This window comes from Ailuropoda melanoleuca, chromosome X, assembly GCF_002007445.2.
Source record: "Ailuropoda melanoleuca isolate Jingjing chromosome X, ASM200744v2, whole genome shotgun sequence".
In the NCBI taxonomy this organism is placed as follows: domain Eukaryota; kingdom Metazoa; phylum Chordata; class Mammalia; order Carnivora; family Ursidae; genus Ailuropoda; species Ailuropoda melanoleuca.
The window spans coordinates 83,913,319-83,928,343 of NC_048238.1; the positions used below are offsets into that span (position 1 = coordinate 83,913,319).

Genomic DNA, 15,025 nt, shown 5'->3' on the forward strand with positions numbered 1-15,025 from the left:
CCAAAACTGATTACCTGAACCACTCTTTTATCAACACCTTCATCTCCACCACGCCCCTGCCTTCCACCCTCCAGGCCCAGCAAATTGTGTGATGAATACATTTCAGGGTCTGCCCTCTGCTCCCCACATCGCTGCTGTTGAAGTTAGCTAGAGGCCATCACAAAAGTCTTGGCACCCAAAACCATGGCCTCCAACCTCAGATAGAGCAGGACAATCCCCTTACTTGACCTTGACTGGCTGACTTCCCATTGCCTTCATTGACCATTCCAAACTTTCACTACTTTCCTCAAGCTCCAAAACTTACTCGTGATATCTTCACTCTCATGAAATGGTCTTACCTCCTACATTACCAACAAAACTGGGGCCACTAGCCTCACACCGGTTCAACTTCCTGCCTCACTCCCTCCTCTCTAAAACTCAATCAGCCCTTCCCAACCTCCTTCTATCATCACCCTTTGTGAACTCGCTCTCATTCCTTTCAGGCTCTTTGAGAATCTTGCTTCATCTATCAGCTCCCCGCCCTCTATGACTCTTCCTCAACCTATAAACATGCTGAAGTCTTCCCTCATCTCAAGAGAAAGATCCTTCCTCAACTCAATTCCCCTCAACCATGCATTCTCCCCAACCACTGCCCTAGGTCTTTTCTTCCCTTAGGAATAGAGTTTGTCTTCTGCACCTACCACAGGGCCTGGCATATAATAGAAGTTCAATAAATATTTAATGGATAAATGGAGATATTTTGGAAAAAAATAATCCATTCATTCATTCATTCATTCATTCTCATTCACTCTCATCGGCATCCTCATTAACAAATTCAATGAATATGTTTGGTCTTGAAAGATATAAACCTTAGAGGTATTTTTTAAATTTTATTTTTGCCATCAACGTATATTTCATTCATTCAACAAATAGGTACTGAATACCCACAGTATGCCGGTTAACTTGTGCGCATCCTACAAGATTTCAAGACTTAGCTCAGTCATTCCTGACCACCTCGTTTCCACCTTACACTCCCACCGGGCTCTGCCAATTGCTACGTTTTCTTTTCCCCACCGTTCTCTCCATGTGCCTTTGTTATGGTACTCACTACATGACGTAGAATTTGTATGCTCCGTATTAGTCCCTTCCATTAAACTACAACTCCCTTATTTATTAGTATTCCTGGCACCTCACACTGTATCAGGCACAAAGTTGACATTTAGTATAATGTTATCAACTGAACTAGATCCCTCACACCAATTCGGCTACTGGATGTCGTGGATTCTTTCTCTTATACCTCCTCCTCCTCTCTGTCCTAGAAGCTTTTGCTCCTGTTCAAGCCCTCATGCTCTCTCTCAACCTCAAAAACATCACCCCTGGGGGGGGGCCTAGCTGGCTCAGTCCAAAGAGCATGCGACTCTTGATCTCGGGGTCATGAGCTTGAGCCCCACATTGGGTGTAGAGATTACTACAAAAAATTAAAAAACTTAAAAAAAAAAAGTTGCTCCTGACATCTTTGCCTCCCTCTACACACTACCTTATCTCTTTTTCCCAGTTCAGGAAAGCTTTTTAAATGAGCGGTCTACACCCACTTTATCTGCTTCCTTTTTTAAGACTTCATTCTTTTTTAAAATTTATTCTTAATTGCATGACCCATACATGTACTTATGCTCCCCTCCTCAGAGGTAACTACTATTTTCAGTTTGTTGGTTCACCTTGAAGGTCTTTTTCTATGCATTTATATGGAGGGGTGTTTGGTGTTTCATTGGGAAGGGTGGATTTATGCAAATGGCATCATGATCTGTGTATCATTCTGCAACCCTTCTTTTCTTTTTTTTTTTTTAAAGATTTTATTTATTTATTTGACAGAGAGAGAGACAGATGCGAGAGAGGGAACACAAGCAGGGGGAGTGGGAGAGGAAGAAGCAGGCTCACAGCAGAGGAGCCTGATGTGGGGCTCGATCCCATAACGCCGGGATCACGCCCTGAGCCAAAGGTAGGCGCTTAACCGCTGTGCCACCCAGGCGCCCCCTTCTTTTCACTTAATAACACACCCATGTGAGTGCACACAGATCTGCATTCTTTTAAACTGCCAAATGTATTTATTGCATGGTACGGTTGCACCATAGCTCATTTTGTTGCTCTATTGGTGGAAATTTCAGCTGTTTTAAGAATTTTTTTATTCCATATCCAGTGTTGCAGTGAACATCCTTTCTGTATGTTTTTCATGAATGTGTGCAATTGTTTCTCTCGGCTGTATTCCTAAAAGTCGAACTGCTGGGTCATAAGGTGTTCACATTAAGGATTTTAATAGGTCCCACCAGATCTGCCCTCTAAAACATCTGTACCCATTTACATTGCCAGAAACATGAATGAAATTAGCCGATGTTAGCGGCCACTGTACTTTTATCTTTTATTTTTGCAATCTGATGGATAAAAAGTATTCCATTTTTCCTTTTGCACTTCCCTAATCACTGGTGACATTCTGTTGGTATGTTATTTGTCAGTTTCTATTCCCCCCCCCTTCTGTCAATTACATGCTTATTTCTCATTGCACTGTAGAAGGTCTCTTTACAATTTAGAAAAATCCTTTGTCTGTAATATAGGTTGCAAATATCTTCTATTTGTAGTTTGTCTTTACTTTTGTCTAGAGCATCTTTCAGTTTGCAAAAGGTTTTCTTTTTATTTTAATGAGTTTAAATCTGTCGATCTTTTCTTATATGGCTTTGGGATTTTTGTGTCATGATTAGAAAAACCTTCTCTACCCCTAAAGCTATAAAAACATTCTCTTATATTTTCTCCTTATATTTTTAGTATTTGTTTTTAATCCATCTGGAATCTATTTTTGTGACTAGTGTTTGTGTGGGACGGTCTCATTTTATTTTTTTCTAATGGATGGCCTATTTTCCCAGCACATTTTCTTGAACAGTCCATTCTTTCCCTGCTGACTTACATATGCCAAATTCCCGTGTAAACATGAACTTGAACTTGGTCTCACTTCTCTGTCCTGTTGCTCTTTTTGTTATTCTGATGCCTTTACTTACTTACCTTCCATTCACTCATGGCAAGTTAGCTTCCACCCACAACTTCCCTGGAATTATTATTCCTTGGTGTATTCATGACCTTCATGTAGCCACACCCAACGGATACTTTTCAGGTCCATTTATCATTGCCTCCGTTATGCTACACAGCACAACTCTCCCTCGACTCTTCTACCAGTAAAAGTCATCATCATAACAGTATCTTCTGTTCGTTAGTTACTCTGTGCCAGGCAGTGTTTTTTTTTTTAAGAATTTATTTATTTGAGGGGCGCCTGGGTGGCAAAGCGGTTAAGCGTCTGCCTTAGGCTCAGGGCGTGATCCTGGCGTTATGGGATCGAGCCCCATATCAGGCTCCTGGGCTATGAGCCTGCTTCTTCCTCTCCCACTCCCCCTGCTTGTGTTCCCTCTCTCACTGGCTGTCTCTATCTCTGTCGAATAAATAAATAAAATCTTTAAAAAAAAAAAAAAAGAANAAGAATTTATTTATTTGAGAGAGAGAGAGCACGAGTGGTGGGGAGCAGCAGAGGGAGAGGGAGAAGCAAGCTCCCTGTGGAGCGAGGAGCCTGACGTGGGGCCGATCCCAGGACCCTGGGATCATGACCTGAGCTGAAAGCAGACGCTTCACCGACTGAGCCACCCAGGCGCCCCTGTGCCCGGCACTGTTGAAGCATTTCATATACCAGGAATGTCAAGTATGCCTCACCACAACCCTCTAGGGTAGATATTAGTATTACAATCATCGCCACTTTATAGGTGAGAAAACTGAGCCATAGAGAATTTAAGTGTCTTACAGTGCAAGTTCTGAGAGTTGGTTTTCCTTTTTTGCCATGCAAGTGACTGATTTAAGTTTGATGGCCGAGGCATCCACTTCAAAGACAACTGACTATCTCGAATAAACACACTGCCAGCCACCTAAAGGTAAAGAGTCAGCCTTCCATCCTCCCACCGCCCCCGAGGGGCTCCTTTGTTTCAGAAATCTTGGTTGGGGGCGCCTGGGTGGTGCAGTCGTTAAGCATCTGCTTTCGGCTCAGGGCATGATCCCGGCGTTCTGGGATCGAGCCCCACATCAGGCTCCTCCGCTATGAGCCTGCTTCTTCCTCTCCCACTCCCCCTGCTTGTGTTCCCTCTCTCGCTGGCTGTCTCTCTGTCACATAAATAAATAAAATCTTAAAAAAAAATGAAATCTTGGTTGACTTCCCTAAGGGACTGTTTGGGCCACATGTTTTTTCTCTTCCACTGTTTTAAATTTTCCTTCTTATGTTTTAAATTCACCCATCTAGGGGTGCCTGGGTGGCTCAGTCGGTTGGGCATCTGCCTTTGGCTCAGGTCATGATCCTGGGATCCCGGGATGGAGCACCATGTCAGGCTCCCTGCTCAGTGGGGAGTCTGCTTCTCCCTCTCCCTCTACCCTCCCCCTCCCCCGGCTTGTGTGCTCTCTCGCTCATGAGCTCTGTCTCTCTCAAGTGAATAAATAAAAACCAATAAATAAATACATAAATTCTCCCATCTAGAGCAAGCCTACCAAATCCTAGACCTAAACCCTCCATCTCAAAAAAAGCAGAACCCCAGACTTATGCCCGCTCTCTCTCTACCCTGTGACCTCACTGTGTAGTCCCAGCTGTGCCATGTGCTTTCCAGGACCTGTGAATAATAAACCTTTCTGGTCTCCAAGTTCCCTGATGTTTACTGCTGAGAGCATCTTGCAATCCTAAGGACCTCAAGGGTCGGACCAGCCACAATGTTAGTTATCAATAGGCTGAGAGCGGCACAAAACCCTTGTCCCACATTGCTGGGCTAATCAGTGGCAAGATGCAATCTGAACCCAGGTCGGTCTGAGACCAAAGCCTAAGTTCCCAATCACATCTCTTTCCAGCCTGTCCTCAGTCTCCCTCTTGAGTTTCTTTTGCTCCAGCACCTTTTTTTTTTAAAGATTGTATCCATTTATTTGACAGAGAGAGAGAGAGAGAAAGAGCACAAGCAAATGGAGGGGAAGAGGGAGAGGGAGAGGGAGAGGTAGGCTCCCTGATGAGCAGGGAGTCAGGCAGAAGGGGGGTGGGGAACATGACCCTGGGATCAAGACCTGAGCCAAAGCAGATGCTTCAGCAACAGAGCCAGGCAGGCGCCCCATGCTCCTGCCTCTTTTAAACAAGTGGCTTTCCCCAGGGTCTGGCCTTAATCACTGCTCTTCTTAGAAGACCACGCACCGTGGGTGAAGGCTGGCATTCCGGCGCTCTGCCTCAGTGTGGCTGCACTGACACGTATCTATGCCCAAATGATCCCATCAGTATGGAGAAAACACTGCTTTTTATTACGAATCCCTGGGGCTTGCCCCACCCCTGCTCTCCAGCCCAGTTTCTGAGAGGCTTTTCATTTCTACTTACTTGAGTTTGTATTATTTGATTTTGTATTAGTATGCATCGTGTTTATAATCAGGAAAAACAATAACAATATTACCAAAGGAATGGAAGTAGGTTAGGCTCTAAGGGGCCGTGTCAGCTCAGTCCTCTCAAACCGTCATTACCAAAGCCGTTTCCAATGTCAGATATGTTAAACGTATGTTGCCGAGAAATGTGAGAAAATTAATTGAAAAGATCCTGAGCCGTCTGCGGCTGAGATGACCCCAAATACCCACCCCCTCTCCCCAGGGTCCAATTTATTCTCAACCAAACACAATTAGCATAATACGCAAAGTGATAAAAAGCAGAGGTGTCCGTCTAGAATTTCAAATGAAAAACAAAATTCAGTTCAATCATTAAGAAGCTAAATGTATTTATTCATTATCAGGAAATGAGTACGGCTGTTGGAACTTCAAGGGAGAAATAGGAGAATTGGGGATCCAGTTCAGCTAAGAAGCAAGAGAATCCTCAAAGGATGGGCAGACACTGTCTAAAATGATGAATGGCCTTTTCTGAGATGGGCATTGTGATAACCACGTGATGTCTAGTTAAATGCGTATGGTGCCTGACCCCCTCCCTGACCCCAGCCCTCAACACATCCCGGTGTCTGAGCCGCCCCACCCCTCACTCACACTCCATTCTCAACCCCCACCCCCTGTAGTCTCTCCTCCTACCTCTCTGCATATTCCTGTTCATTCTTTTTCCAGAATGTGTCATTTGCTCCATCTGCTGACTTAACATCCTAAGATTTTTTTCTGTAGCCCCGTGTTCACCACCCTGCACTCTGATACCCGGGTGATCTTACATGGGTCTGCAGTTGGAACATAGCACCTATACCTCGATAATCCAAATCGCTATTTCCAGCGCAGACCCTCTGCCGACCTCTAACCCCTGTGTATTCGGCTGCCTGCCACCGAAGGTCGTCAGGGGTCTCGGTAGTCCACGGACAGCTCGACCTCAACAGGTCCAAAACACAGCTGATTCTTTTAGAACGTGATTCTCTTATATGAATTTTCCTACAGAAAGCCACCACCATTTGTCTGTCCACTCTCCAAAGCCAGAAGTCTGGGCCTCTTTCTAGATTCTTCTTTTGCCTTCACAACCCCACACCAAGTCTCTGTCTAGAGTCCTGTTGATTCTACCTACTCGATATTTACCAAACCTGCCTCCTCTTTCCCATCTCAGCACCTGTGTTACCTCTGGCCTTGACCTAACTGGTCCAATAGTCTCTTAATGGGGCTTCCTGCTCCCCCTACCTTCCAAAGAACCTACTTCAAGGCCAATCAGACTATCTCATTCTTTTTTTTTTAAAGATTTTATTTACTTATTTGAGGGAGAAGGAGAGCACAAGCGGTGGAGAAGAGCAGAAGGAGAGGGAGAAGCAGACTCCCCACTGAGCAAGGAGCCGGAGCCCAACGAGGGGCTTGATCGCCAGACCCCGAGATCATGACCTGAGCAGAAGGCAGACGCTTAACTGACTGAGCCACCCGGGCGCCCTGAGACTATCTCATTCTACTTCATAAAACCTCTCAATGGCTCCGTGTCTGCACATTCTAGAAATGCCCCCCTGTTCTGACTCCTGCTTCCCTCTTCAGGCTCATCTCCGCCTACCTTCCCCTCACTCACGCCAAGCAGCAGCCCAGGGGCAGACACGGGTACTGTGGGACCTTAAGCTTATGCAATGAGAAGGGCCCTCCAGAAAGACAGCACAACATTATGACTAATAATTAGTTACAGGACCTCGGCAGGGCAGTCAATCCCCTTCTGCACTCGACAGATCCCTAGAATATGCCATCACCTTCTATACCTCTTTGCCTTTGTACAAGCGTTCCCCCAGCCTGGACTGCCCTTCCCTCCGTTGCCTTGTCTGGCCGGCAAAAGAGTTCATCCCTCAAGGGCCCACTCAGGAGGCACTTCCTCTGTGAAGGCCTCCTGACCTCCCCACACGGAACTGACTGTTCTCTCCTTTAGGTGCTCGTTGTCACTTGTCCTTCACCTCTTCGTACCCCGTCCTTTCCGAAGCACATCACACTCGATGGAGCTTATTTGTTCAAAACCCGTCTCCCCGGTGAGCGCCTCAAGGGCAGAGACAAAGTCATTCCTTTTTAGATTGTCAGGGCATAGCAGCGCCTGGCACAAGGCAGGAAGGAGCTCAATACATGTCTGCCACACGGAACGGAGACCTCACCCACGTGCACTGGAAAGACGCCTTTCTTTAAGAGAGCGCGTGGAGTGGAATGGTTGGTGGGAACTGGGACCCTGGGCGGAGGCGGCACCCTGAGGTGTCTGCGGCCTGCACACGCCATTTTGGGAGGAGGTCCAGGCAGGACCCCATGGTGAGCTCCTCCCCGTGGCCTCCCACCAGCCTCCGGGCCCCATCGCCTTCCTTACCTGTCCTCCTTGTTGATCTGGTCCCCAAAGCCCACCGTGCTGACAATGGTCAGCTTCAGCCCCACGTTGCTCTCTTGGAGGTCATAGGTATTGGACCGGAGCTGGACACCTGGCTGTGTGTGGGTGGCCGGCTCCCCCTCAAACTTGGTGTTGAACAGGGTGTCCATGAGGGTAGACTTGCCCAAACCTGTCTCTCCTGAAAAGCAAAAGAGGAAATTATGGTCCGTTCACGCCACGGCCGTGCGGCCATCCCCCATCATGGTTTGGACGTATGTTCATTGGCGTGGGAGCCCGTACGCAATAAGAGCGGGTAAAACTAGATAGACTGTGGGCGCTCAGGTAAGTGAGAGAGACTGAAAGGAACTGCATCAACGTCTCAACAGTAGCGTCTCAGGGTAGTGGAACTGGGGTAATTTTCCTCTTAGTCTTCCTATTTTTGTGTCATTTGAAGGTTGAGGATGCATGGCTTTTATCGTCAGAAAAAGAACGTCTGTTGCAGGCAGTGCTAGAGAGGTAGCAGTTACGCCTGAAAAAAGTCCCGAAGGACACACAATATACTCTTACCCAGGGGGCTAGCACTGCGTGGTGGGGGTGATGTGCGGTGTTCATTTCTCTCTTCAGGCTTCTGTGTATTTTCCAAGTTTTCTACGTGGAACATGCATAGCTTTTGTAATAAAAATTAAAGGGCTGTTTTCGATTTTAAAAGAAAGGGACAGAGGTCCCTTGTCAAATAAATATCCTCTCCATTTCATCGCCACCTCACCTCCCCGCCAGGCCCAGACTGTGCTCTGCACATGCCCGGATGTGTCTCCCAGTGGGTAGGCCATTTTTAGCTAATGGGGAGGGAAGTTAGCAGGCCACAGATTCTTCTTCTCCTTAAATTTCAAACAAACCAGTCATTTGTTTGTTTAACTAACAGGCTGCGGGATACTAATAAATTAAACCATTGGAATTCCAAGTCTTGACTTTCACACCAGGGAGAGGAGTGGGGGAAAGCCTGTGGAGACCGGTGAAGGTTTTTTGGAGGTCATTCCTGGGAGACCCGAGGGAGGTCAAGCCACTGCCAGGAGCCAAGGGGTCTCTTCAGGGAAAGAAGGCATTGGAGGAGAATTGGTGGCCTGGGAGTTGGGCAGGAAAGTGACAGGAGGCCACAAGCTGGGCTGGGCACTACAGAGGCTTGTCATCTCCAGGGATCCAAACCGTATTTGGGCTTCCACCCCGCCCCCCACCAAGCGATTCAGGAATGCCAGGAATAAAGGATTCAGTAGCTAATCACCCCCAGATTGCCTTTTGAATACCTAGACCACCTGGCTCTTCAGCTCTCAGGCACACGGACGCACAACGTGTAAATGCAAATGGCCCCCTCCCCTTCTGCCCTCTGGGTGTGTCTAGCTTTGCATCTTGCTGCCTTTTATCTCAAATAATGAGCAACGAAAACAGGAGGTGCTTTTTCCAATCTCTGTCTCCAATGAGAGCTTTCTGTGTGTGTTGAGATTGGTGAGCAAGAGAACAAGAAGAACATTCAACTCAGCCTGGCTCCCCAGCCCCCCAGCCCCCCAGCCCAGCTTCATGGCCAGGTCTGACGAACTAGCCGGATTGCCAGGGTGCAGGGAAATGGTCCCTTACACAGATCACGTTTCCAGCCAAGGTCTGCTATACCTATTAGCAGCAAAGATTCTCCCAGAAGAGGCCCCCCCTTTTCCCCCTCCCTAAAGGAACAGGAAGTATTTGGGTCTCAAGAAAAATTTGGTGAGGTGGGGCCTTTGCAGTGGGAAGTGACAGACTTGGCCAAGCAACGGAATGTAGCACCCCCTCCCCGCCCAAGGGGGGGTGCAGCTCAATTGCACAGGGGACCAGCCCCTCTGAGGTGGGAACACGGGGGTGGGTCCCTCACCCCTAACTCACCTTCCCTCTGGGAGCGGAGATTCCAGCACCATTCGAGCCCATCTTTGTGTGTGCCTGATGAACCTTCCACAGACATCCCCACCTCCCCCCTTCCGTGAGCTCTTGGCTGGACGCCCCGCAGCTCCTAGAGTGCTGAGCCCTGTCTCCCCAGCATCCAGAGCTGGCTCTTGAGCCCCTGATCCCCAGGATCCTCAGAGAACCAGGGATGGGGCATCTTCCCGTACTCCCCAGAGGGCCTAGCCCAGGTGCACACAGAGGCCTGGGGCCAGGCTGCTGTGTTTGCCGGCCGGAGGAATGCAGACCGGCCAGGCAGGGCAGGGCAGGGCAGCAGGGAGGAGCGGCAGGCCAAATGACCACGAGAATGCCTGCCAACACCAAAGGGCTGTGGAAATTAGATGCCCAATGATGAGTGGAAGGAAAGAACCCGCGGGTGTCCCGGGAATTGTGACACATGCAACATGAGAAGAGGGCAGAGAAGCAAGCGAGCTGGTCCCGTGGCCGTAGAGGGCTCCCGTCCCACTCTGCCATCAGTGTGGAGCCTGCGGGCTGCAGGGGCCCCTCTTCATGGTTGGCACGGGCCCAGCCTGAGCGGAGGACGCAGCCCCCTCCCACGCTGCCCTGGACCCAGCATTGAGGACTCCACACCCCTGCAGGAAGGTGGGGACTTGGCAGATTGTAGCAGGAAACCTGGGGAGTTCCCAGGGGTCAATTTCTCTCCCCTTCTCCCTCCTCGGACAGACAGCAGGATTTCTTAACCCTTTTCAGGTCATCACCACCGGCCCAGAGGATTCCATCTCGCTTTGTTTAATGGAGAAAAGATGCTGGAAACACCCGGTTTTTTAAATAGCATTTCTATTTAAAATGTGTAATGTGAAATATGCTTTTTCAAACTACACTCCCTGGGATAATCCACTGTTGACCTCTCTACTCAGCCTTTTTCCTTATCTGCTGCTAACGTCCGAATCTTCTGGCACCTTGTGTCATTAAGTCCTTGCAAGCAGGGGTGGGGAGGGGGAGGGCGGACACAGAGACCCAGCCAGGTGATGCCCAGCCAGACGCGGTCCCCTCGCTGGGCCCCGGTCTCTTTCCTCAGAAAATGAACAGGCTGGACTCATAATAATAGCGATGGCTTCTGGAAGAGCTACGATGTGCCAGGCACGGCTGTGACAGTAGCTCCCCTGTTCCCCACAATAGACCTAGGAGGTAGGTGCTATTATTTGTCCTTCAGTAATGGAAGGGTCAGCCAAGCCACTTGCCAGCTGGGTGAATTTGCCGCACTCCCCGGTCTCTCTGCACCTTACCTTCCTCATCTGTAACCTGTGGAGGAAGGAACTGGTCTAGGGTCGCAAAGGAATCGGTGGCAGAGCGGGCCCTGAATCGAGTCAGACCCTGGCGCCCAGGTGTATAACCAGTACGCCCCAGTGTGTCCCACTTGCTACGTCGGCTCACTTGGGCCTTTGACAGATGTTCGCAGGGCCTCTAGTCGGAGCCACGTGCAATTTTAGGGACTAAAGATACAACAGGGAACAGGACAGCCCCCATCCCTGTCCACAGGGAGCTCCCGGTCCCTGAAGCCAAGGTCTCTGCCAGCTCCGAAATGTGGGAAGCCACCAAGAGAGACGCCTCCCGAGTTCAAACAAGGAGGTGTTCAAAAGGAAACACTCCAGGAACTCCAGGGAGCCTATCGACAGAGACAAGGTCATGGCTGGCTCTCTAACCTTGCCCTCGTCTCCCTCCTGACCTTGCCGAAGCCTGGCCCACAGGGGTGCGATGGAGCCGGCCCCCCCACCCTCTTGCAGATCTGCTTCTCCTGTGCGTCTTATTCCAAGTTCAACACGGCCCAGTTGAGCCTGGAATCCTGAGCAGCTTCAAAGTAAATATTATCGTTATGACGCCCTGCGCTCCTCACAGGCATTACTGTGGCTGGCACATTCGGAGCGCAGCATCTCTCCGGAGCTCTTTCCCAGCCGTGCAGAGCGACAGGCCCCGGGACGTTTGTCCTGCTGGCTCCCGGGGCTCCTCGGAGGCCTCCTGCGCTAGATCTAGGATCGAGGGATCTCTGCAATTTCCAGAGCGAAGCGATTAGCCTATGGTTTTTGTCGGGGGTGGGGGTGCTGGGGAGGGAGAGGGCAACGTCACCCCCCTCAGTAATTATTGTCAACATAGAAAATCTGTTCGAGAGGAGTCATGATATGCCCACACCCATGTGCCTAGCCCTCTAAAAATAATAACTGTGGGTGCCATTTATCGGTACCCTTACATATGAATTAGGCTCTGGATTCATAAACCTTCTCTCTCTCAATCCCACCGTGTACTGTGCGCACAGGCGCACACCTCCATCAGGTTGGAGGGTACTCACCCTGCTGGGGCTTGGACCTCTACGGTCAGCAGCCCAGCACCCGGATAAAAAATGCTGTGATCAAAATGTCTTAGGTCTCTGTTACACTTAACATGCCCTACGAGAAAAGAAAAGAAAATCCTTTGGGGGAACATAGTCTCTGCCCAAACAGACTCGTTTGAGAACAGTCATTACGGGAGTAAACCTGATAGTTACACACAGGCGGTCAGCATGAAGGAACGGCCACCGAAAGTCCTGCGAGAGAAAAGATCACCTTCAGCAAGCAAGCTACGGACCCTTGGCCAAGCCAGGGACAGCACCCAGCCCCATGGCTGGGCTGAGATTGCAGCCTGAGAGCCCATCTCAACCGCTCGTGACCTTGGCCCAAATTGTGGGTTCTCTGAGCAATGACAGGGTTGTGAGAACAGACAGAGAGCAGGATTCGAAGGCTGCCGGCTTGTTTGGATCAGGGATGGGGAATGAAAGGATCCCAGTCCAGCTGGGGGCCTCCACCGAGCGAAACCACAGGGCCAAGAAGGGGGCTACTGGGGCGATTTCCTGGGACTTGGCAGGTGTGGAAAGAAAGAGAGGGGGTGACTCTTTGGGGCAGAGGATCTCCTTCCTACCCCTCCCCTCTTGAAGGGTCTGGGGCAGTTGAGTCATCTCACTCCAGCAGGTGCATGCCAGAGCAGTTGTAGCTGTCCTGTGCCTGGGTGGGAACTCAAGGACAGGCGTTTACTATTTCTCCCACTCACTTTGCCTTGCGCTTGGCTGCCTCCTCTTCAGGGCCCTAGGGGAGCCCACGGTCCCCAGGTCCAATTGCACTACACTTCCGGCCTTTGGAGAGCCATTCTGATTTCTGTGGCCTCCCTCCTAAAGCCTCATTCACCCGCCCAACTGCACTTAGTTGAAAGGTTGATGAGCGTGGGCCTGTCACGTCACTTCACAACTCCTCAACTTCAGTGCAGGTCATACTGAGCTCTGGGAGGAATGCCAAGGGAATCCAATATGTTTATGCAGAAATTTTTCAGTAATCAAATATTATGCAAAACAAGTTGGCCAACGGCCAAAGATTGGAGCGATTTGGAAGTGCTAATATTGGATGTGATGGCATCTCCATGTTGATCAGCTTCGCTTCTATTTCTTTTGTATCCTTCTCCTAATAGCATCTCATCATCACCACGAGTAGACTTGCTGGCCTAGCTCTGAATGCCGAGGCCCATGACATGTGATTCTGTGAAGCACATATCACCATCTCCTGGGTTCCCAAGCTGATGTGTGGAAGGGAGTCATTCAGCCAGTGAGTGAGCCTAGCCGACTGCCTGTCATCCATAGTGAGAAGTGGCCTCCCTGTTCTCTATTCGTCCCTGGGTACATAGTTACTCTCCTACACGAAGTGATCAAGAAAGAGCACTAAGGATGGAGGAGAAGAAAAAGAAAGAGTCCAATAAAATGAATGACTCTAGTTAGAAAACAGAATTTTAGGGGCACCTGGGTGGCTCAGTCATTAAGCGTTTGCCTTTGGCTCAGGGCGTGATCCCAGAGTCCTGGGATCGAGCCCCGCATCAGGCTCCTCTGCTGGGAGCCTGCTTCTTCCTCTCCCACTCCCCCTGCTTGTGTTCCCTCTCTCACTGGCTGTCTCTCTCTGTCAAATAAATAAATAAAATCTTTTTAAAAAAAAGAAAACAATTTTAGATGATATTAATGAGTAAAATATACAACTCAGCCGTGGTCAGAGCCTCAACATGAATGAATCCCCATATACTCCCTAGAAAAATAAGAACGGCAATCAGCAAAGCGTCTGAGTGTTCCAACCAGCAGGAAAACGGGCTCTATTATAGTGTTTATACAATCATTAAGGTTTGGAAGTAGGGCACTGAAAATGCACAGGTATACTTTGCTGCACAAGAGAGTGAAAATCATATGCTATGATCGTGTTTGCAAATTCGGGACTTTTGAAGGTCTAAGGAGGGATTCTTACAGAATGTCAAGGAACTCTTGTTCCTCCCATTTGTTGGGTTGGTGTTTGACCCTTTCCAAAGTGCCTTTGTGTTCTTAAGAGACGTCGCTGGAAGCAGTTAGGGAAGCGGGAGGAGGGCCAACGGATCAGCCAGACCTGGGGCCTTGTCCGCACTCCAGCACTGCCTCTGTGCCGCCCCGATCACGTCTCTTAGCCTCCCCAAATGTCTGGGTCTCCATCTGCTCTGTGAAGGTACAAACGCTACTCACTCTGCTCATTCACAGAGTCCTAGTAAGGACTCAAACTACTACTGGGGAAAGGGTTTGAGAAAAAAATGAGTGGTTCCCATGGGGTTAACTCATTCATTCATTTCGCAGACACTACTGAACTCCCTTGGCGCTGTGATTAGCACACTAGAGGTGACTAAGCCTTGGTTCCCACATTCCAGACTAAAGGTCTGGGTGGAGATATGGTTTTTTTTTTAAGATTTTATTTATTTATTTGTCAGAGAGAGCGAGCACGCAAGCAGGGGGAACGGCAGGCAGAGGGAGAAGCAGGCTTCCCGCTGAGCAGGGAGCCCGATGTGGGACTCCATCCCAGGACCCTGGGATCATGACCTGAGCTGAAGGCAGACGCTTCAGTGACTGAGCCACCCAGGCGCCGCTGGATGGAGGCATGTTTAAAGGGAATAAAAGAACTTTTGCACCCTTGAGCTCAAACTGTACGGAGCATTGCAGGGCTAAGAGCAAACGGCCCCAGCCCACTGCCCAAGCCCACACCTGGTGGGCAGGCGCCTACCACACCCATCAGTCGGCCTTCCCATTCTGCCCTGGCTCCTATTTGTTGACGTCCAAGTGAACTTGACCGCGGTAGCTGAGCCAGCCAGCTCCCTTACAAAATTTCCACTGGGTGTCACATGGCTCAGTTTCCCCCCAACGTACGGCCCTGTATTCTGGTCTGACCGGGGAAAAATATCATCACAGCCGGCTGCTCGCAAAAGCAAACAGAGGGATAA

At 49.5% G+C, this 15,025-nt stretch overlaps 1 protein-coding gene across 4 annotated transcripts in view; it reads right to left on the reverse strand.

Annotated features, from left to right (window-relative positions):
* SEPTIN6 (septin 6) overlaps positions 1-15,025 on the reverse strand; it is a 65,171-nt gene that overhangs the window by 33,322 nt on the left and 16,824 nt on the right. For all 4 annotated transcript variants that reach the window (XM_034649929.1, XM_011229086.3, XM_034649928.1 and 1 more), the window contains exon 3: positions 7,808-8,003. In XM_034649929.1, the coding sequence (XP_034505820.1) occupies positions 7,808-8,003 (196 nt within the window). The remainder of the gene's footprint in view (positions 1-7,807; positions 8,004-15,025) is intronic.